Source organism: Acanthochromis polyacanthus, chromosome 9, assembly GCF_021347895.1.
Source record: "Acanthochromis polyacanthus isolate Apoly-LR-REF ecotype Palm Island chromosome 9, KAUST_Apoly_ChrSc, whole genome shotgun sequence".
Taxonomy (NCBI): domain Eukaryota; kingdom Metazoa; phylum Chordata; class Actinopteri; family Pomacentridae; genus Acanthochromis; species Acanthochromis polyacanthus.
Window position 1 is genome coordinate 28,453,829 of NC_067121.1, and position 22,373 is coordinate 28,476,201.

The window sequence follows — 22,373 nt, forward strand, 5'->3', positions numbered from 1 at the left end:
GAGCAAAATCAATGATGGAATGAAATCGGATTTCTTTTTTATTGAAAAATGATAAAATATAGAGAAAGAAATGCCAAAAATTCACACACTAGATCACAGTTAGAACTGATAAAGTCAAAGCATGTTTTCAACAAATCAAATCTACAAACTACAATATGCTCTGTAAGCAAGGGGGGAAAAACGATAGTGCTGCCTCAGAGCGCCCTTCAAGTGTGTTCTTTTGTAACACTTGTACCTCTTACAGTATGTTATGCAGTTTTAATAGCACATTAAATTACACAGGTGAAGTCGTTCTGACAACATGACAAGACAACTTCTAATTGTCTTTTTTTTTTTTGCTCCTTCCTGCTTCACAGTACACATTGGTGTAGTAATCATCCATTCAATTAAAAAAATAAAAGAAATGTGTGTATACCAGCTGTTTGAACTGGAGCTTGTTTTGCACATACTGTAGCTTGGATACTGTATGTGCTAACAAGTCTGCTAATGTGCGTTTTCTAGTCGCTGTCAGACCAGTCGAGCTCCATCATGTCCATGGCCGCCGTCGCCATGTTGATCTTGGTTCCGTGTCGCACGCTGCAGCTCTTCACAGAGTTCTGATTGGACGACGCCCGCATGCTCACCTGCACCCCGGAGTGACCGATGACGCCCACCTCGCCTCTGATCTTCTGGCTGATGGCTTCGCTGACGTCGCCTCTCACTCCCTGCACTACCACCCCCATGTCACTCCTGCGACCCCTGACCCCCAGCTCGCTCCTGACCCCGTGACCCACCACCTTCATCATTCCCAGGTCGCCCATGTCCATGTCACCTAGCCTGTCCATCTCCCCCATCTCATCCATGTCAAGAGACAGCATGTCCCCCAACCCCCCATGCTGCCGTGAAGCCCCTTGAACATAGCGGGCATGGTAGCGCCCTCCATCCCTCTTTCCTCCAGCCTGTCCCCGACTTTTTCTATCTCCCACCCTCCCTCCTTCTCCCTCTCCGCCTCTGCCTCTCCAAACCCGCCCGAGTACCCTCTGACTATGGTGGTCACCCTGCTCCTCTGCATCCCCCCTCTCTCCCTGTCTCCCTCCTCCCACATCCTCTCCTCCCTCTCCACCACGCCACCCGGGAAGCTCCTGAGCGTCACCTGTACCCGTCCACCCTCCAGACTCCCGCTGTTGTCTTTGCCCTGCTGCCCCCAGCTTTTCTCCTCCACGGTTCCTTCTTCCGCCTCCTCCTCTCCGAACCTCCCCTGCAACCCTCGGAGCATGGCGTGCAGCCTCCCGCCGTCGAGCGACCCCATGCCCCTCTCCAGCACCGCGCCGCTCCCCCTCTCGGTGTCGCCGTTGCTGAGCGTGCGGAGGAGGCAGCTGACCCCGGCGCTGCTGACCCCTGCACTGTTGGAGTCCTGAGAGTGCGAGCGGAAGAAAGAGCCGGAGGAGCCGATGGACATTGGCGTGAAGAACTGATGAAGACCAGAGGAAAGAAGAGTGAAGAACTCATTAAAAGGTATCCACCAATTTTGTTTTTAACTGTTTACATAGTTGTGCTTACTGGTGAGATGTTGGAGCGCTCCATGAGTAGGGAGGTGGGACTGGGACTCATGTTGGACCTCTCCATCAGCCTCTCCTCCCACAGCCTGAGCCTCCTCTCCCTCTCCTCCAGCTCCTTCTCTTTGGAGTAAAGCTCCCTCTCTAGCTTTCGGAGGCGCTCCAGGGTCGACTCGATTTCACACCTGTAGTGTTCGCATACACAAAACACGGAGAGAATAAGAGTGATCCGCTGTGACTAATTACATGCAGATTTGGCCTAGTTTACACAGCACCTTCATGGCAGCCAAAAAAGAACAAGTGACAGATGAAGTTTTAAAAAGCTACTCAGAACAGGGAAAGTGAAATGAATAAATACTGCAGAGCCACGTGCATGTTTTGTTAAAAATACTCTGCCAAATTCAGACGAGCTACTTATTTGAAAAGCAGTCTCCTAACAGCATCATTTTCTTTTCTTTTGTGAAACTCTGAGTTTGTCACTTTTCTACATCAAAAAGAATTTCTGTGTGCAGTAGAATTGGGTCAGAATTACCAATTAGGACTGAGTGGCCTTGCTCTGACACACTGGCAGCATCACGAGGCAACATATTGGACTCATTTTAAAAGCAAAGTGTATTATTTCCTATAGAACAGGGGTGTCAAACTCATCTTAGTTCAGAGACCACATTCCGCCCAGTTTGATCTCCAGTGGGCCGGACCAGTAAGATCACAGCATAACCTATAAATTACCACAACTCTAAATTTTTCCATTGTTTTACTGCAAAAAATTATGTTCTGAGAATGTTCACATTTAATGATTTTTTTTTTGACAAAACAACCTAAAATTCCATAAGAATAACAAATTCAATTTCAAGAACATTATGTCTCAGTTTATCGTTTAGACATTACAACTTATAGATCACAGAGTGTACAAAGGAACAAAACATTTAGTCGCAGGTACCTGGAACTGAACGGTATGGAGTTTTACTTTATGATCAAATAGACAAAAAAAGACAAAAACAAGACAAAATATTACAAAAATGCCAAAAACGAGACAAACAACCCATAACAAAATCAAAAAGAGACAACAAATAGACCAAAATACCAAAAAAATTGACAAAAGACACAAGCAAGACAAAAAGGAAAAATTCAAAATGACTAAAATTGAGAAACAAAATGACAAAAACCATGAGACAAACAACAAGTCTGATAAAAACAAAAACAAGACACAATATTACAAAAATGAGAAACAAAATGACAAGTTGCAAAGCAACAAAAAAATGGAGACAAACGAGACAAAAAAATAACAAAAGTCAGACAAAAACACAGCTAAAACAAGACAATATTACAAAAATGAGACACAAAATGACAAAAGAACAATGAGCAATCTGGCATTTTAATTTAACATCAAGACCACTTGTCATGGTCTAGAAATTATTTTAAATTCATGGTTTCACAAATTTACAATTTGCAGTTGATGTCTTCTCTGTGATTTTTACAGTTTACAAAATCGTCCCTCAGCCCAGATTGGACCCTCTGGAGGGCCGGCTTTGGCCTACGGGCTGTATGTTTGACCCCCCCTTCTATAGAATATGGCTTTTGCATTTTTCCCCACACATCACAGGAAGCTGTGTTGCTGGAGTTCTCTCGGCTTCCACAAGAGGTCACTGTGGGAGCTTTTGGTTGATTGTCCACGGGCCTACATTCACAAACAATCAACACTCACAGAAACTAAATATAGACAGGTCCGACACACAGCCATACCTCCTCCTGTGTTCCTTCCATACTTCCCCTCTTCATTCATCCCGCCCCTTCACCTCCTTCGTTCTGCCTCCTCCCTCCTTGTCCAACTTTTTCCACCCGTACCCAAAACTTCACTCAGAATTGATTGCCTGGCTGTACTCATGTTAAATATGCTCAGAATCTCGCACCTTCTTTCCTCCGGTTCGTCGCCCACCTCTCTCCCTCCAACTACTGTCATCTGTCCACTCTTGTTCGCCCACTATCCTCGCTGCTGCTTACTGTTTCACACTCACACAATACATTTTATGTTCCTCCCTCAACTTCTCCTCTTCTTCAACTCATATTTGATTTCTCTTCTGTCACCCCCACCGCCCCAACAACACACACACAAACATGCCCTCCTCCTACTCCTCTTCCTCCAACCCCACCCTTCTGTCTTTCTCCCCCGTGGTGGAGTGAGGGCAGAGTGGAGGAGTGGAGGAATCTCTTCCATGGACACTTTCCAGAGAGCTTAATATAGACTGAAGTAGAGTACAGGGTCACACATTCAACTTCTGTCCTGAGCTTCAGAGTCCACAGAGCTGTGTATGTATGTGTGTATGCGTGCATGTCTGTGTGTGTGTGTGTACATGCAGTACAACACAGATTGCTTTTCTCAGAATGACAAGAGAACAACACCTGACGGCAGACGCTTAAAAAAATGACAGGAGACACCTCCGCCTCAAACACGGTGCATCTTAAGGCTGCGTGTGTGTTTTTGCGTGTACCTCCACTGGTCCTTGTTATGTAGGAAGGAGTTACACTGGTCCGGTAGCCTGCTGTCATTAGCCATGGTCTCTAGGGTTACCAGCACGTGCTTAAAATGTGGCCGCTCCTGTAGGAACATGCATGAACACAAGATATCTTTAGCATCTTTACAAGTACTTAACTGAGCCATATAAACCATTTTCAGGACATTAAGTCAGGTTTGATTACCTTTGGATCTGCTTGCCAACATTTCCTCATCAGTTCTGCGAAACTTGCTGGACAGCTGGTGGGGATGGTCAGTCTCTAGATATCCAGACACACAATCACAAACCACACATACATGAGTCTTCACTTTTTTTGCAGTAAATTTAATTCAACCACCAGTTTAAGTCCCTGAAAACTTGTCTCAGAATCATAAGTGTTTCTTTGCAACATGAAACAGTGGCATAGGCAACAGTTGTAGCTCAAACAACACTGAGAGCCTTGTTTTCATCTGTGGAGCTTTGAGGTAATAACTAATGTCAGCATGTTAAATGCCCGCAATGATAATACTGGCATGCTGATGTTTAGCAGGTATGTTTGCCAAGATCACCATCTTAGTCTGGCATGTTAGCATGCTTTCATTTGCTCAGCAGCGCTAAACAACGTTTAATTAAAAGTGAATCTGCTTCATCAGGACTGCAAAGGTGTGACTGAATCGGATTTAACTGGTGGTCGTCTCCACACATAGCTTCTCATTTGGAATAAAAACAAAAATGCCTGAGTACAATACTTTCCTGATCTTAAATGCAAAAATTCATTTTCTGAGGGTACTTTGTGTTGTTAAATTCTGTCATTTCCAGCATCAGTTCTTCAATAGAAGTAAAAAATCTGCAGATTTCCTTAATTACACAGGAAGCATTTAACATCAGTGTCAAGAGCTTTGAAATTAGTATTATTCTGTTTGTAAGTCGTTCCAGCTCCTCTGAAGACACAGCAATTCTTCATTCTATTTACTTCAGCACTCTGCCAGAACCTTATCACACTATTTCCTCTAAGACCTCCACCATCTGCTCTCTTGACATGATTCCAGATAAACTCTTCAAAGATGTTAGTGGCACCATTTGCCCCCACATTCAGTATCTCCCTGGTAACCAGCATTGGTTGCCCTTCCAAAAACAAAACTGCTTTTCTGAGAAATTACAGTCCAGTTTTAAAACTATTCACAGTACTGAGTAAATAAGCCAAATCTAACTGCTAACTCAGGTACAGTGGCTGCTCTCTGTCCTCTTAGTTTCAGACACAGCTGCAGACTTTAGAATACAAACTACTGCATCCTCACACTTAACCAAAACTGCTTCAATTCATATTCATCCAACTCAGCCTCTACTTCCTGCACAGTCCCTCGAGATTCTGTAATGGTGTCAATCAAGCTCTGTCTACATTACATTATTCAAAAAATAATTTTTCTCAGGTATGTGTGACATACAGATGTGCCTCCCCCTAGAACTAGAAAGATGTTTTAGTCAGCACCAAATTAATAAAAAATGTGCTTGTATTTTTTAAACCAGTTTTGTGCCAAGAAATAACAGAAAAATGCTAAAATTTCTGTCAAACACAGCCTGACATGCTCACTGTCTTGCGTTGCCCCCCCCGAAGGCCTAATCTGAGCCAGGAAAAACCCTGAACATGTCTAACAAACTCACTGACCTCAATGACCGTCTTCAGGACTCAAAATCCCGTACGGCAGCAAACTTTCTCCAGCTCAGTGAGAATTAATCTGATGTCATATTTTCTGGACCGCAGCATTTACCCAACATGATCTCTTGTTGCTGGACACTTTTTTTTTTTTTTTTAACTTTTGTGTATAAAAAAACCAAAACCTGTAGGCGTCAAGGAGTCAGGCAAATGTACACACTCTTCAAATTCAGATCAATTCTCTGAGGAAAAAAAAAGACCACATCGTTCCTATTCTTGCCTCTCACTGTTTGCTTACAACAAGTTTAATGTTCCTTTTTATATACCAAGATCCAGGATCAAGTTGCACAAAAACTATGAAATTCTTTCCTCCCTCAATCATATTCTCTCTTCTACAGAGATTTTACTGAGTCCCACCCATTTGAAATCAGCTTTGGCAGAGAGCTGTGTGACTGTTATGTTGGACCCACAGTAAAAATCTGATGGTGAAATCCCTTTAAATTAGCACCGTTCCAGGAAAAAATGAGGACATATGTAAGATTTAGACAGTCAAAATTCCTTTTCCCATTATGGTCCAGTAAGTATGCAATCAGCTGATCATTTGATGAATCTACTGTGTACTGTTTTTCTAATGTGTAAACAGCAACAACAATAACACAGTGTGCCCCTGAGATAATGCCCCCCGCATTAAAGATCCCACTGGCGTCATCAGAGGTCTGAATGAGCCCAGACAGCTCCATAGTACCGTGCAGTAAATGGAAACAGTTTTCTCTGGGGATTAATCCTAAAATATCACCAACTCTGAGTGGAGAGAGGGCAAGTTGGAGGGGTCAGGAGGAGAGGTGTAGCAATGGAGGGGGAAATCAGAGGGAGACTGGGAAAGAGGAAGAGAGAGAGAGTGAGTTATTTAGGGAGAGTATTTGGAGATTAGCCAGCAGCTACGCAGGAATCATGTTCTCAGAGCTGTTTGTTGGCCCCTAGTGTGTGTGTGTGTGTGTGTGTGTGTGTGTGTGTGTTGAAGGGGATTCAAGCATGTTAGTAAGTGAAACACAGGCCCAGTTTAACCATCATCCCCTACCACCCATAAACCACCAGAATCAAGCCTCCTATCGCTGCAAATTTCTCTCTTTTCCCTCCTGTCTCCCTCTGTGTGTCTCTCTCTCGCTCGTAAAGGCTTTAGCCAGGGGGAGTCTGGCCAAGCTCCACTGCTGTGTATCCAGGCCTTACAAGAGCAGAGAACTGACATCAGGCCTAAAAATACTCTGCCTCAGCCTCACCAGCTCACAGTGGAAACCATGAGAGCATCGCATTGTGCCTCCAGCCGTCTCCAGCTCTGGTGGGTCTAACGTGCTTACAGTGTGTTCAGAAAGGCGTGTCTGTGGGCACATGTGTGTGCAGGTTACCTCTTGTTTTTCCACCACCAGCCATGCAACCTGTAGCCCCTCGAAACCTTTGAAAGGAACCTCCCGAGTCAGCATCTCCCATAGCACCTGGCCACAGAACACAGGGTTGGATCATTTGGATGAGAACTAAATCATGTCTTAACCCTCTGAAGCCAAACCGTTTCCTGATTTTTTTTCTGTAGGCTATTTTTTCCTCTATAATACAACTTCCTTTACCTCTATGGAGACAACGCAACCATGACTAGAAATAGGGAGACGTTGAAAATGTTTTCTGTGCAGCGGGACACTAATGCCATAAATTCTTTTTTTTTTTTAATCCTCATGTCCTGTGGGTCAATATTGACCCATTTTAAAGTTTGAAAATGTGGGGGAAAAATATATATATATATATATATATATATATATATATACATATATATTCACATTGAAACTTCTGAGTTCCACATTTTCAACATTTTTGGGAAATTTGTGAACATTTTTTCGTGGATAAAAGAATGTTTAAAAAAATGTTTCTTTCATAACATTCAGAAAAAAATTAACCAAAATCCAGCAAATTTCACTGGATTTTGGTTGATTTTTTTCTGAATGTTATGAAAGAAAATATCAAAAGTTTTACTGATAAATATGCAATCATTTTAGATATTTTCTGGAAGATTTTTACTCATTTTTTTTTGAAAATATATACCAGAATTCTCTTGCCAAATTTGAGGGACTTGTGTGTGTATGTATATATATATATATATATGTATAGATATGGATATACACACACACAAAACTTAAGGGGAACTTAAGGAATTACTGCAAATTTTTTTAGAAATTCAGGGAATTCTTAGCTGACTTCTTGGATTTTTTTTCAGACAAGGAAACAATATTTTTTGGTGCCTGTAAATGAAGACAACAGGAGGGTCAAAAAAAGAAGTTGAATTTCTTAGATTTTTTTTTTTTTTACACAGCTGAAAAAAACCTGGAATCAACATGTACAGTACTTTCCGAAGTGCCCGCATCTGTGAGCAATAGTAGGAAAAAAATTGGTGGCTTTGCATACAATAAATATATTAGTGTTTATATTTCTCATTAGTTTCCACTCGTCTCCTCTCTGCTCCGTCTAAACACATCCTGCAGGTCAGCAGAAAAGTCCCTGAATTTTTGTTCGGTGACTGTTGGTCGCAGCCGAGTCACTCACGGCTTCAAAGTTGCACTTGGGAGCTCAGAATTTTTTGCAAATAATTTATTAAATCTAAATGAGACATGTAAAATAAAGTGATATGGGATTAAATATCATGATTTTAATGTTAGATTTAGTTGTATTTTCTGATGGAACAGCACGTCACAGTTGAGTGGTTCAAGGACCATCGGAAAGTTGACAATCCAGTGATCGTTTCTGTCTGTACAGTTTGTGGCTCTAATAAGTGCTTTTTTTAAAAATTATTATTATATATGTATGTATGTACATGTTTGGCATTCAGAGGGTTAATACAAATAAACAACATGATAAAAATCTGAACTGACAATAAAACTGCTACTAGTATATTTTTCATGTTTTGGGAAATGTGAGCTTTTTTCAACCATCGTGTCGTCCTGCGGGTCAAAATCGACCCGTTTGAAAGTTTTAAAATGCGGGAAAAAAATATGTATTTTCACAGTGAAACTTCTGATGTCCACATTTTCAGGAAATCTTTAAACGCTTTTTGGTGAAAAAGAAATGTTAAATATTTCTTAAGAACACTCACAAAAAAATCTACCAAAATCCAACGAATTTTCGCTGGATTTTTTTCTGTGAATGTTCTTAAAGAAAATAGAAGTTTTACCGATATATATGTGTAATCACTTTAGATACTTCTAGGATTTTTTGGAAGATTTTTGCTCATTTTTTGAAAATATTTACAAGCATTTTCTTGCCAAATTTGGGTGATTTTTTAAAATAAAACTTTCAAGGGAAACTTTGAAGGAATTATTGGAATTTTCTTCCTGAAGGTTTTGCAAATTTTCAGAAGTTTGGAGAATTTTTTGATTTTTTTTTTAGACAAAACAATATTTTTTGGTGCCCGTAAATGAGGACAACAGGAGGGTTAATATTGCTTTTATTTGAAACTCTTACTTCATGCAACAAAAGAACTCAAACTTGTGAAATGCTACGCTACAAATCAGAGCTTTTAATTTAAACTTTTAGCACAAAACAGATTCCAGTACTCAGTGATTCTTCTCAGATTGCTACAAAAATGTACTGATAATACCAATATTCACACAGTCCAGCCAACTCACCACACCGTAGGAGTAAGTGTCACAGGTCTCAGAGACAGGCAGACTCTGAATGACTTCAGGAGCCATCCAGGGGAAAGTTCCCACCACCGTCATGTGGGTGGTGTGGGACAGAAACTTAGATGCTCCAAAGTCACAAATCTGAAATCCCAATGCAAAGCGTTTTTTTTTTAAATACATGACCTGCATAGTAGTTGTTTTTTTTTCCATGAATTAAATCATTGTTACAAACCTTCAGCACTTTATCTGCTGTCATTACCACTGTAAAACACAGAAACCAGTCAGTGCTGTTCCACATAATAGTACACTAGCAGGTAGTCATTACTCATGCTTGGATGTGTATATGTACAGAAAGCAAGTGACAGGAATCGATCACAATGTAGTTTAGATCATATTTTACCATTTCGTGATTTGAGGTCTCTGTGAATCACTTTGACTGGAGCTTCTGCATGGAGGTAATGCATCCCTGTGAGGAAACAAAACATTAATAACCTGAAGAAACAACAACCTTTTCATATTTATACACCGATTCAAGCTTTGGTTTATATTTCAGCGTTTTACCCTTTGATTTGGGCACAGCTTTGAATTAATGCATGTATCCACTGAAAGAACTGGGGATAAATGTACGTTCAAGACAACATTTTCAAAAAGAAAAAGCCTCAAATAACTCGGGCAGCAGCTTGAACTGGTATATAGAGTGTAACTGAGCTAAAATTATTAAATACCAACTCGCACTTTATGTCCCATATTTCCACACTACAAGATGTTATATTTAAAATGAAATCCCACACCTGTACTCTGCCCTTAAAGTTTTTTTTGACCGGGAATGAATGTTAACGGGTTATAGTTTTTTATAGCTTTATTTGATCCATTTATTTATTATTTTGCTTGTTGGTGCTGAATATACACCGGTTAGCTGCAGTGATTAAGACCCAAAAAAACATTGCCATGCACTCTCTCTCCAGCACAAGTTATATCAGTGCTGCTGCCTCTGAGACACTTGAAATCATAGTTTAATTATAATTCGTGTGAGTGTACCTTTGGCTATCTGTATGGCCCACGTCATAATCTGTTCCATGTCCATCTCCTCACTCTGCTCGCTGGAAAGGTACTCATACAGAGACCCTCCACTAGCATATTCTGTAAGGTAACAAACACACATACACACAAGTAATGAGCAATACTAGAAAACAACTGAAAAGAGAAATCATGTGCCCTCATACATCCTGTATAGTTACTGGGGAGCGAAAACCACATTTACTGATATGTCAGGAGGCACCTTTAACCAGAGTTTGATCTTTTAGAACTCGCCATTCAAAATGAGACACCAAACATTCAAATGCATTTACAACAAATTTTTTCAAGTGGTAACTGCTGTTCTAAATGGGTGAAGTAACCATGCAAATCTACACAAGAGAATCCTGTTTAAATCAGTGGAAAAGCTTCACATCCTGACTGTCTAATCCAAATTAAGTGACAGCCTTTAACCTTTCCCATTTCCTGTAACAGATAAAAGGCACAAGTGGAAGTCAGAGAATGTTGATTCAAAGAAAGCCTTTTTAGCCTGGTGAAAATTGAAATAAATGCCTGAATGTGACCAAATTTGAGACCAGAATCCGTCTCCTAATAATACCTACTGTACTTTTTTTATTTTTAGTGAGCATTGGGCTTAAACTCAGCTGCAGTGAGTGTGTAATGTCTTAATCTTAACTTTATAAACCCCATCCAGAATTACAACTACATTCAAACATGTCGGTCTCAGTTACAAATGTCCTGCCAGGAAACCCAGCAGAACCAGTGTTCAGAGCATGCACCGATACTTCAAAACACACACATAAACACAGTGCAGCCATCAGAGCATGTGATAACGTGCCTGTGACTTTCTCCAACTCGGATCAAATACACACTAATGAAGCTCATACACACTTGTACAGTTTTATTTGGCAGAACAGTGTGCACTGACCTCACCATAACCTGATGTGACTAAGATCCCTTCAGCCTTAACCCCAAGCATATTAATACATATTTTAAATATGTGGGGCACTTTTAGAAAAGATCTGAAGTTGGGAGGTTAAACAAAGGATGTATGAATGTCACAAATGCACACAAGCACTCGCACACATGTGGGACCTGACCTGTGACAATGCCATAGTTGGGAGATTCCAGCACGGCTCCATAAAACTGAATGATGTTTTTGTGACTCAGCACACTGAGAATCTCAGCCTGGTTGGGGAGACATGAAAAAGAGAAACAAAAGGACATGAACACCTTCATTAACGTACGATTTCAGGTTTCTAGTATCTGACAAGGCAAAAAAAAAAAAAAACTGGACTGTAAAGCTAAATGGTATAATTTTGACTTCTTATTCAGGTTTAAAATGATTCCTGACTGTCTCCTGAGCCACTGAGAAGAGGTTTGTACTTTCATGCAGAATATGTAACTTCTACCAAGCAACACAACGGTGAGGAATATGAAGTCACACAAAAGCGGCAATTAACACCAAAACAGCAATTTATTTTCTAGATTTTATCCTCGTGACTTCAGATTAAATGTCAGTCTGTGTGCATACGTTTGCAGATGTATGAATGTTGTATTTGCGCAAAGATCTGAGTGGAAAAAAGCTGCATGAAGGACCCACTTAGCTGCAGTTCTCTCATGATCCATCACCTTGTATTTACATACGAACTGTACACACACATTCACGCATGTCTGCTCACTCTCCATGTGTTTGTGTGCGCCTGCACTGCAAAAACTCAATCTTAACGAGGCTATTTGCCTTATTTTTAGTCAAAATGTCTCATCCCACTCAATTTAAGATGAATTCTCGAGTGAAATTCCAGCAAGATGGAGGGACTTGTTTTAAGACAATGCATCTTGAATATCTTGCCAAGTCAAACAATCTTGAAATTATCTTGTTTTGAGTTGTATTTTACAAGCAAAATCAAAAATTTAACCCTCGTGTCGTCCTGTGGGTCAAAATTGACCCGTTTGAAAGTTTGAAAATGTGGGGGGGAATTTCACAGTGAAACTTCCACATTTTCAACATTTTTGGGAAAATCTTTGAACAATTTTTTGGGGGAAAAAAGAAATGTTAAAAATGTTTAAGAACATTCACAAAAATAAAAATCAACCAAAACCCAGCAAATTTTGTTGGATTTTGGTTGATTTTTTGTGAACGATATTTTAAAGATTTTTTGGAAGATTTTTGCTCATTTTTTGAAAGTATTTACAGGAATTTTCTTGCCAAATTTGGAGGATTTTTTTTAAATAAATTTTTTTTAAGGGAAACTTAAAGAATTATTGGCGATTTCTCTCTGAAAATTTTGCAAATTTTCAGAAATTTGAAGATTACAGATTTTTTGGGATTTTTTTTAGACAAGGAAACAATATTTTTATGAGCCCGTAAATGAAGACAGCAGGAGGGTTAATACATCTCAAATTAGGAGGTTACATGAAAGCGATAATTAATTTTTTAAGTGAAAATTGCTCTTTTTTTTAGCATGTCTGTATTATTTTAAAAAACCTAAGCTTGACAAACCTGGTAAAATATAGCTTAAAATAAATGTTCCCAGCTAATTTGAAGATCACAATATTCTAAATATCATATTTCAAGAAATTTTACTAAGCCTTTTTATTTACTTCTTCTATTGGCAGATTTTTTCACTTATTTTAAGGTAAACGTTAAACTGAAATAAGTTTTTTTTCTTGTTTTGAGAGGGCATTTTTTTTTCCAGTGTGAGAAAGTGAGTTTGAAAGGAGTCATGGAAGAAACAAATCCAAACCTTTTTTTCCCCTGAGTAGCTGTGAGTGTGACAGTACTTTTAGTTGATGATGCATTTTGATATAATCTGCCGCAACAACAACTCCTCCTCCTGAACTGCAGTGTATTGAGCCTCAAGTGACCACACACCTCACCCTGACATACAATGGAAGGAACAGGGGAGTCCAGGCATAAATAAAACTGCTCCATCTACAAAGAGTGGGAGGAGGCGGAGGGAGGACGAGGAGAGGTATGTTTAAGATAAACACATGTTCAATGGCAGACAACAGTGGAGGAGGAGGAGGAGGAGGGAGGAAAAGAGGGACGGAGGGGGTTTGATCCCAAAGAGATTCTAGGAAATTGGTGGATTCTTGTTGAGTGGTAAAGTTGCCACAGAGGAGAGGTCTTTGGATCGTGAACTTATATGCGTCTCTACTGCAGAGCTAAGTGATCGTTCTATGTGCGTTTCCTTTACCTCTTTGTCGATCTTCAAGAGTTTCTTCACAGCCACTTCCTTGTCTTGGGATATCCAGAGGGCTCTGTAGACGCTGCCGAAGCTTCCCCCTCCACAGTTCTCGTAGAAGAGCAAATCCTCATGCTTTATCTGCACAAACGACGAGCCGGGGGACGACATGGCATACTGACTCACTCAAACACACGCATACATGCACCCGAGACAGAAAAAAAAGATGCCCGACTACCAGCAACCACCTCTCCCTAAAGTATACAAGACCACAACAGAGCAAGGGAAGAGGGTGAGAAGTTGAAGAGAGGCGGAGAAGTTTCCTCTGCAGGGTCCGAGTGGATGTTGTCAGTTAGCAGAACGAATTGTCAGGGAGAAGAAACCAGAAAGTGCTGGAAAGAGAGAGAGAAGTTTGCTCCCTGTGAGTCAGGAAAAGCCGACTGTCACTACCAGACGAGGTGTTACATTGCCTGGTAGTGGTGGTCCGGTGGAACTACAACACAGAGCGCACGCACACACACACTCACAGTTTAAAGATGAAGGAGAGTTGAGTGTGTGTGTAAGTTACGGTTTACAGTCGGTGTGTGTAGTCTCCCTGTAGCAGACACACTGTTCAAATATGGTCACTGGCATCCAGGGCATTCCTTCTTCCTGGGGAACTGTGGCTATATAAAGCTCTCCATACACTACACACACTCTCTCTCTCTCTCCCTCTCTCTCACACACACACACACACATACACACACAGATATACAGCTCTGGCCTATGGCGTGTCTAACATAGTAAATCAGTTAGCAAGGAGGCTGAGCGCCACAGACACCTAACTCCATCTCTCACACACTCACCAGAGAAGCCAGGCAGGGACAGAGTGTTACTCAAGCTGACAGGAATGACCCGCTGACATCATCAAGACAGGATGGCCGTGGTGACATCACTGCGTAGGGACAGGTGAGATCAGCTATGGGAAGTTAGTACACTTGTCAGTTGTTGACAGTAATCGAGTGCAAACTTCATAGTGATGCAGCGAATAAATAAAACATGACTGCTGTCTGCTTGCGGCTCCCAGAAGCTGCAATGAATCACAACACCCATTGTGTGACATGGTACGAATGCGTTGGATAAAATAAACAACATGCTGAGAGAAGTAGCTGCTTGAAGAGAAAGATTTACAGTGCGACTGGCAGCAATGCAGAACAGGTTGCAGAGTTATACAATTCAGTGGGTTTTTTTTTCCCCTCTAAGGAGCAGAAATGAGCTCAGCAATTGGCCAATATAATGTATAAAAATATCTGTGCATGGAAATTATGATGTAAGGGTGATTGTGAGGAGGTTTATCACCAACATTTAAATTTACAGGGCTCCTCCTCTTTGAATTGTGAGAAAATGCGTTACACTGAATTGCTTTTCTTGCATACAGAGTTGGCCCAAATGTGACACGGGACAAAATGTACAGAGACTGGGAGGTAAGGTACAATCAGCCAGAACATCACTACTGAGAAAAGAAGCATCTCACAGTTTAGTATTATACTTTATCATGACAAAAGCCTGGATCCTACAGTTGTCAAAGGATTTTGAAAACGGTAACCCAAAACACATGACACAATGGTGTGCCTCGTCTGCATTTTGCATCCCATGAGTCAGACTAAGACTCTTCCTACCTGGGAAACCCCACAGCTCAGTTTGTACTGCAGGATTTCCATTTTAAATGAGAAGCCTCAAAACCAAACCAGAGATGCTGAGGTGATGTCTTTTTTGTATTGTCTAGAATTGGTTCTGCTTGAATAAGAGAAGGTTCTTTGCAACTGCAGTGCCTCCCTGCTACTGGTATATTGTCTTTTACATGAAAAAAGCACAGCAGAGTGCACAATTAAATAGAGGCCAATTTTTACTATGGGTGTGTTTCAGTACCCATTCCCAGTACATAGTTCTTCAAGTACAGAATGCCAAAAATATCAGGATGTCCCACTACGTCTGGTTTGCAGTATGCAGGCCTGAATGCTTTTCTGGCCATTCTGACCCACAATCCTCTGTGCAGCAGAAGATACATCACACACGTCACTGTCTTGCACAAATATAAACAAGCTTGAGCTGCTGAGCACACGCAGATGGATGACAGCTCATTTTGCACAACAGACTGCAATGAATATATCAGCAAGACAGCCAAAGCTGAAGGCACAATATTATGATGAAGTAGTACGTCCCATTTGTATGCATACTTCACGCAGCAATACATACTTTGTAAGGGCAGCTGCAGGATGTATTAAAAGTAAAAAGATAAAGTATGCAGTTTGGGCTCCAAGCCATTTTGGAGATCATAAATATGTATCCGATGTCAAAAGTTCTACAGCACGCCTCTCTGGGCACAGCTAAGTTTTTTGCTCACACAAAATGTTTGACACACCAACCAGCATCATTATCCTCAGGCCCAACCACTTGCGAGGAAAAAAAAAAAAAAAATCACAGTTTGAATAACATCATCAACGCATCAGCACTGTTAAATTAGCTATTTTTATTTACAAGGCAGACTACACGTACAATCGGAGTGTTTCACTGACGTCACACATCTGGGTCAGTAAGTAGCTCAGCGCCATTTTGAGTGGCAAACTTTGTTGAGACTGGAGTTTATCTTTTAGCCTAATATTTGTTGGCTATGGCTGCCACTCAGCTGAAAAAGTATATTGACACACTTGATAGCACTTCAAAAGACCAATATCAGAGGAAGTTGGAGTTAATTGATGGAATCGATCCTTATCAAGTTACACAGAAGGACTGGACAAGCACCCACAACGGCCTGCCTGAAGTGAAGTAGTTTGAGTAAGTTTTAGCCGTTTGCGCTCATAATATGAGGAAGTAGCACTTCAGACAGATTTTTTTGCCGAGATTTTGAACACAGTTTGGTGTAGAATTCGTCTGAAATCGGCATTAATTCAGGTCGCTGATTTAACCAACAATGAACCTAATGATTTTTTTCTATTAATTAGCGTATCATTGGTCGATCTAAATTAAATTAACTGGAATAAACAGTGGAGTCTGGCTAGGATCACGCTAATGTGAGCTAACCTCCCAGTCTGGTGTCCTGTTGGGGCAACGCGAATCCTCGCTTTGAGAAGCAGCTATTTTGAAAAGATCTTTAGGTCAAAGCAAATAATAACTGTTGAAACACCCAATTTCCACAATTGTCTAAAGTATATATTTGTTATCTTTCATTTGGCATACATTAAAACTCCCGAAATTTATTTTTTTTATTTCTATAAAATAATCAAATTTGAGTAAGACTTTTGGCTGTTTGCGAGATTTCAATTGTGTTTTCAAACCAATTCATGCACTAAAAGTTTATTTTACCACAATAAAGTGTATTTATGGAAGACGAATTGAATGATAGAATACAAAGTAAAAGTGAAAATGACAATTTCTTAATAATACGGGTTAAAAAACAGATACTAATTGCCAAGTGTGTGGTGCCTCAGCCGGCTGAGTTTCCTTGTCTGTTCACCCTCGGCTCCATTTAATTGGGCCTTCTGCCCTGTTGTGGCAGCCGTGGACACAACAGGCGTGAACCATTCTTGTCCCCAGTCACACTGCAAACTATATTTATCTTGCTCAAAACTTATCTTGCTCGCCGACTCCTGACCACAACAATTTCAACACTCGCCACCCAATATGGCGGACCAGCTAATAGCCCGGAAGTGTGACGTCATCTGAAACACTCCTATACAGTTACAGGCTGCTTTGGGGGAAAGGCAGCCTCACGGCAGTTCTCAACACACACCACCACAGCAAAAGCTCCTGAGATCAAAGGAAAATTAATGACACTTGTCAAGAACACACTCAAAGTCTACACCCACATATACAAAAATAAAATTACACAGACTGAACACAACTGGTTGAGATGACAAGATTGCCCCTCAAACTTGAAGCTACCTTTAGACTCTTATCTACAATCAGTCCAAATCAGAGAAGTGCAGTTTGGTTGTGCAGCTGACCTCAGAACAGATCCAACCAGGCAACTTCGTCATCAAGAATGATTTGTGGTTAAATATTATACTCCAGTGATCAATTTGAACACTGTTCGTAATACCATTAGGGCTTCAATCCAGCTAATACGGTGTTAAGTAGTTTTAAATTGTTTGACTAGTTACGGGATATTACCTAAAGGACATCACATCCTAAGGACTTTTCAATGACTCTGATATACTCATTTAGATTATGAAGTAAATACATACTCAGATTCCATAATTATCTGTATAGTCAACAGGGAAAATGAAGAGTCTAGATCACTACAGTTTGTGGTTTCCTGTGTTTTCTGGCTATGAGTAGGACCATCAGGAGAGAAAGGTTTGCTCTACAGGCAGGTACAGTCATGTATTGTAAACTAGGGCTCATCTGGGGTAGCACGACATTTCGGGACACTGACAGAAATCCACTGTATAGAACACAAAGCCTATGAAGTTCCATCATGCAGGATATTGATTCAAGTTCTATACATTACAGTTCTATCTGACAGGTCCCAAACAGGAATAACTAGCACGATATAAACCCTCAGTCTGACGGCTGAGACACGGCGACGAGAGCAGCCGAACAGTTTCCGTCTGTCCAGGAAGAAGAGGCTTTTAATGGCACAGTATAAATCCTCCATCCATTGGAGTCCATAATAGTACTAAAGTCACTGACTGCTGTGATTTGCTACTAAACCTCCAGTTGAGTTGGGTTATTTTATCCAGGTAATATGTGTGTGTGTGGTTTTTTTTGTATGCTAACGTCACAGAGAAGGCGATGGTGGTGGAAGATCTGGAGCTCATGTCCGCCGAGGTTCCAGCCTGTAGGAGAGCTGCGTCAGCGCCCTCTGGTTGTCAATCACACAGAGCTTCCTAACGTAACCCCGAACCTCCGCCTGGTTCTTGTTTGGCTGGCAAATGTCAGGATCTAGCGTAAAAAGAGAGACGAAAAAGAAAAATTAAAGTCCATCTGCAAAGCTAGAAGATGAATATGGCACAAGTGCAGTCATAATTATTGGGCAGACTTACTGAATGCTTGGCTTCTACAGTGCCTCACTTGGCGAATTGTGTTGGCTATAATACGCTGATGGAACAAGGATGAAATTGTTTTAAACACCAGCATCAAACATACTCCACAAATGAGTTATTTCTTCTCACGATGTGCACAAAAACTCACCATTTTCTCAAAATTGACCATGTTGTCAATGAATGTCTTGTTGCCTTCATGTGTAAACGTCATATCTGGAAAGAAAAAACTCAGCTTAGTTGCAGCCAATATCTTCTAATAATTACATCCTAAATGATAAATCGGCTGATATCGTCTGGCTCTACTGGTACCTTTAAGAAGGAGAGGCATAAAGGGGATGATTGGCGGTTCCAGCTTGGTGACAGTAAGTCGGTAGGATCGGTGGTTTCTAGATGGGTCCTGGTGCAAAACAAGTCAATCGTGTCATTTTCAAGCCTCATCCACACGTACATGTGGGGGGGGTTTCTATGCATTTTGATCTTTCATCCACACACAAATGCAATTTTACCTAAAACTGACCCCAGACCTTTGGGAAATCTCCTTCTGAGTAAAGATATTAAGAAAGTAGTGTTTGAATGTAGATGGAGTTTTTTGCTTGAGAAAATGAGAGCATGTACTGTCATCTTCTTTGTTTACGGGAGGAAACTCTGAATAATAAGCAAGCTTGGTCTGTTTTCATGTGGGCAGAGATTTTTCTTTTTTTGAAAAAGGAGAATTTTTATAAAAAAAAAAAACTATATATGGACAAGGCCTTCAACAAGTTAAGGTCGGTTCACACAAATTACGAAAGAAAACAGAGTAGAATAAAGCACTGCAGTTAGTTTTGCCCTGGTTTTTAGGCATCCATCATTCAATAAAGCTGTGGTGAACCAAATTTTATTAGTGTTACTCAGCACTGAAATAAATGAACAATTTAATTAAAAAGGAACATCTCTTTCCAGAAACTTCTACGCTAAGGTGTCAGATGTCATCTAAAAATCTGTGCAAAAAAACGAAAATCAACATTGCTAAATAAAACATGTTATGTTTTGGGTTTTTTCCCCCCAATTAGGGTGAACTGACTGTTAAAAACTGTAATGAAATGCGGTGTTTGTGAAATAAAACTGACCATCATGCTCTCAAACTCGGCGTAGAACTTCTTAAACTTGGTGGGGAGTTTCTGCAAGTCCAAACCAACAGGATCTCAGTAACAACAGATATGAATGTAGTAGTTTAGAGACAGCAAAAGATTGTTATAGAGGTTTACCTCCCATGTCTGGCTCAGTCTGCTGACAGCAGGGTTGCTCATTCCCATGATGATGGCAAAGAATGAATTCAAGTTCCTAAATTCTCGACAGCTACAAACAAACACGCACAAGCAGGAACCAAAGTGAATATAAGTAACACCAATTGTCTGTTTTCACAAAAAGAACCAAAAGTCTGTTTATTGACTCCACACTGTGCAGAACTTAGTTTCTAGGCTTCCAACCACAACCAACAGACACCATCTGATTACTCCTGTTTTAGCCCTTTGACACTGGCTCCAGCATGTTTCAGTGAAGATTTTACTGATTACTTTTAGGGCCATTAATGGTCACTCTCTCCCAGCTTGACTTGTGTCTGACCTCTCAGCACTGCACATGCCCACATGCCTGGAAGAGCTTTGAGATCCTCGGTTCTTTTGTCTGTTCCAGAGGACGAGCTAAAAACTGAAGAGGACAGGGCATTCACTGTCAGACTCCCGAGGCTTCAGAATGATCTACCCGAGGAAATCTGGTCAGCTGAGTCAGTGACCTCTTTATGAGTCTCTTCTTAAAACATGATTTTATTGAAGAGACTCTCCTGATCATACATGAGGTTTAATTTCCCTGAACATCCTGAATCTTCCTATCCTGTACTGGTGTTTTTTTGGGGTTTTTTTTACACACTGACTTGTGTTTTTAATCCCTGTTTGTGTAAATTCTAATAAATTCATGACTTGTCTCTTATTTTTAACCCTCGTCTCATCATGTGGGTCAAAATTTAGCCGTTTTAAAGTTTGAAAATGAGGAGAAAAAAAAGCTATTTTCACAGTGAAACTTCTGATGTCCACATTCAACATTTTTGGAAAATCTTTGAACAGTTTTTGGTGGAAAAAAGAAATATTAAAAATGTTTAAGAACATTCACACAAAAAAAAACTAACCAAAATCCATCAAATTTTACTGTAATAACCAAAACCAAGCGAATTTCACTGGATTTTATTTATTTTTTGTGAATGTTCTTAAAGAAAATATTAGAAGTTTTACTGAAATGCATGTAATCACTTTAGATATTTTTAGGATTTTTTTAAAGATTTTTACTCATTTTTTGAAAATATTTACAAGAATTTTCTTGCCAATTTTGGGGTATTTTTTAAAATAAAATTTTTAAGGGAAACTACTAAAGAATTGTTGTAATTTCCTTCCTGAAGGTTTTGCAAATTTTCAGAAATTTGGGGAATTTTTTTGCTGATTTTTTGTTTGTTTTTTTTCAAACAAGGAAACAATATTTTTTGGTGCCTGTAAATGAAGGCAGCAGGAGAGTTAAATTAAAGATTATTTTTCTACAGTGTGAGAAACTCCTCATCTAGTCAATCGTGTCACATTCACCAGCAGGTTCAACTCACTGTGCAGCTATCTTGATGAACTTCTTGAGGAGCTGGACTCTCTTGCTGAGCTGACTGCACAGGCAGACTTCAGTGACCACCCACAGCTGGACCTGGTTGAACCTCCTCAGGAACAAGTCCAGATTAGCCGTGGTTCGTCTGAAGCTGTGACGGCCGAACGTGTGGTAGAGCAGCTCGTGCTGTGGGAGCAGCCGGAGGAAAGAGGAGGGAGAGCAGGTTGGGTTTAAATCTAGTAGACACGCACTGCCAGCCTGTATCTGTCAAGCATCACTGCTGCCGGGTTGTTTGCAGGGCACACATCTATTTACAGCAACTTTGCTTTGCATCTCTACCGCCTGAATCCATTATATGATTACAGATTTTTTTCTTGTCATTTTAAAATGTAAAACAAGACTCCGCAACATTTAGCAGGCGCATTAATGAACACAGTACCTCATGTACACAGCTGAAGAGCTCCCAGTCAAACATTGTCATTTGATAAGCCAGGTCCTTGGAGCTCATCAGCTCAAACGTTGACATGGAGCCTGCAGAGGGACCCTCCTGGTCCGCAAGAGGAGTCTGACCAACAAGGAAACAAACACACACAGTTTTATAAATTGCTAGGCACATATAAGCACCAAAGACTTCAAATTAAGATGCATGTACAGAGCTCGTTTGCAGATTTGTCACTCTGCATATAAAGTTAATACATTCTCATTGCTCAAAAGACACATTTTCCTAAATAACAATTACACTTCTTGTACATATTTCATTATATTAAACATACATTAATCACAATAAATATTTCATGCTAGGCATTAGTTTAACCCGAATTAATAATAGCATGATCCAAGCACACAGGGGAAACAGTCTCTTACCAGACTGTTGAGCTGTTCTCGAGGACAAGCAAATAATCGGCCGTTGATGCTCAAAGTAGAAAACACCGAGACGTCGTTAGGCTTCAAGATTTGTTTCTCTGGAACATAAATGAGGATAGTTCAGCTTTTTCATCAATATATGTCCTGGCATTAAATCACAGGCCATACTGGACATACCATCATTATTTTGCAAACTTTAAACCCCGATTTTTATTCACACAGTACACAAATTAAGGACACACACAGGCAACAGTATGAATTTAGAAATAAGTCGCATAAATAAAGGCTGCTGAGAGCTGCAAT

General features: G+C 40.4%; 2 protein-coding genes across 3 annotated transcripts in view; both read right to left on the bottom strand.

The window, feature by feature from the left end:
- Window positions 1-25: 25 nt before the first annotated feature.
- On the bottom strand, window positions 26-15,933 carry LOC110966840 (mitogen-activated protein kinase kinase kinase 20-like). The gene is made up of 11 exons (XM_022216326.2): window positions 13,579-15,933; window positions 11,479-11,566; window positions 10,382-10,483; window positions 9,744-9,809; window positions 9,576-9,604; window positions 9,347-9,484; window positions 7,085-7,171; window positions 4,233-4,307; window positions 4,025-4,131; window positions 1,540-1,720; window positions 26-1,450 (listed from the first exon to the last, which is right to left on the bottom strand). Exons 1-11 carry the CDS (start codon window positions 13,735-13,737, stop codon window positions 812-814), a joined length of 1,671 nt encoding a protein of 556 aa, XP_022072018.2. The 5' UTR covers window positions 13,738-15,933; the 3' UTR covers window positions 26-811.
- A 122-nt stretch (window positions 15,934-16,055) lies between these two features.
- The window catches only part of LOC110966845 (rap guanine nucleotide exchange factor 4-like), a 28,425-nt gene continuing 22,107 nt past the window's right edge, over window positions 16,056-22,373 (bottom strand). For both annotated transcript variants that reach the window (XM_022216330.2, XM_022216331.2), the window contains 9 exons: window positions 22,071-22,168; window positions 21,646-21,771; window positions 21,214-21,392; window positions 19,835-19,925; window positions 19,697-19,747; window positions 18,900-18,987; window positions 18,739-18,803; window positions 18,591-18,645; window positions 16,056-18,489 (listed from right to left, as the gene is read on the bottom strand). In XM_022216330.2, the coding sequence (XP_022072022.2) occupies window positions 18,362-18,489; window positions 18,591-18,645; window positions 18,739-18,803; window positions 18,900-18,987; window positions 19,697-19,747; window positions 19,835-19,925; window positions 21,214-21,392; window positions 21,646-21,771; window positions 22,071-22,168 (881 nt within the window). In that variant the 3' untranslated portion in view covers window positions 16,056-18,361. The remainder of the gene's footprint in view (window positions 18,490-18,590; window positions 18,646-18,738; window positions 18,804-18,899; window positions 18,988-19,696; window positions 19,748-19,834; window positions 19,926-21,213; window positions 21,393-21,645; window positions 21,772-22,070; window positions 22,169-22,373) is intronic.

Coding starts and splice junctions, on each gene's coding strand:
- LOC110966840 (XM_022216326.2), bottom strand. CDS start 13,737: ATGTCGTCCCCCGGCTCGTCGTTTGTGCAGATAAAGCATGAGGATTTG. Junction 9,605..9,743: donor AGACCTCAAATCACGAAATG/GTAAAATATGAT, acceptor TGTGTTTTACAG/TGGTAATGACAGCAGATAAA. Junction 4,308..7,084: donor TGGTGGTGGAAAAACAAGAG/GTAACCTGCACA, acceptor CTGGATATCTAG/AGACTGACCATCCCCACCAG.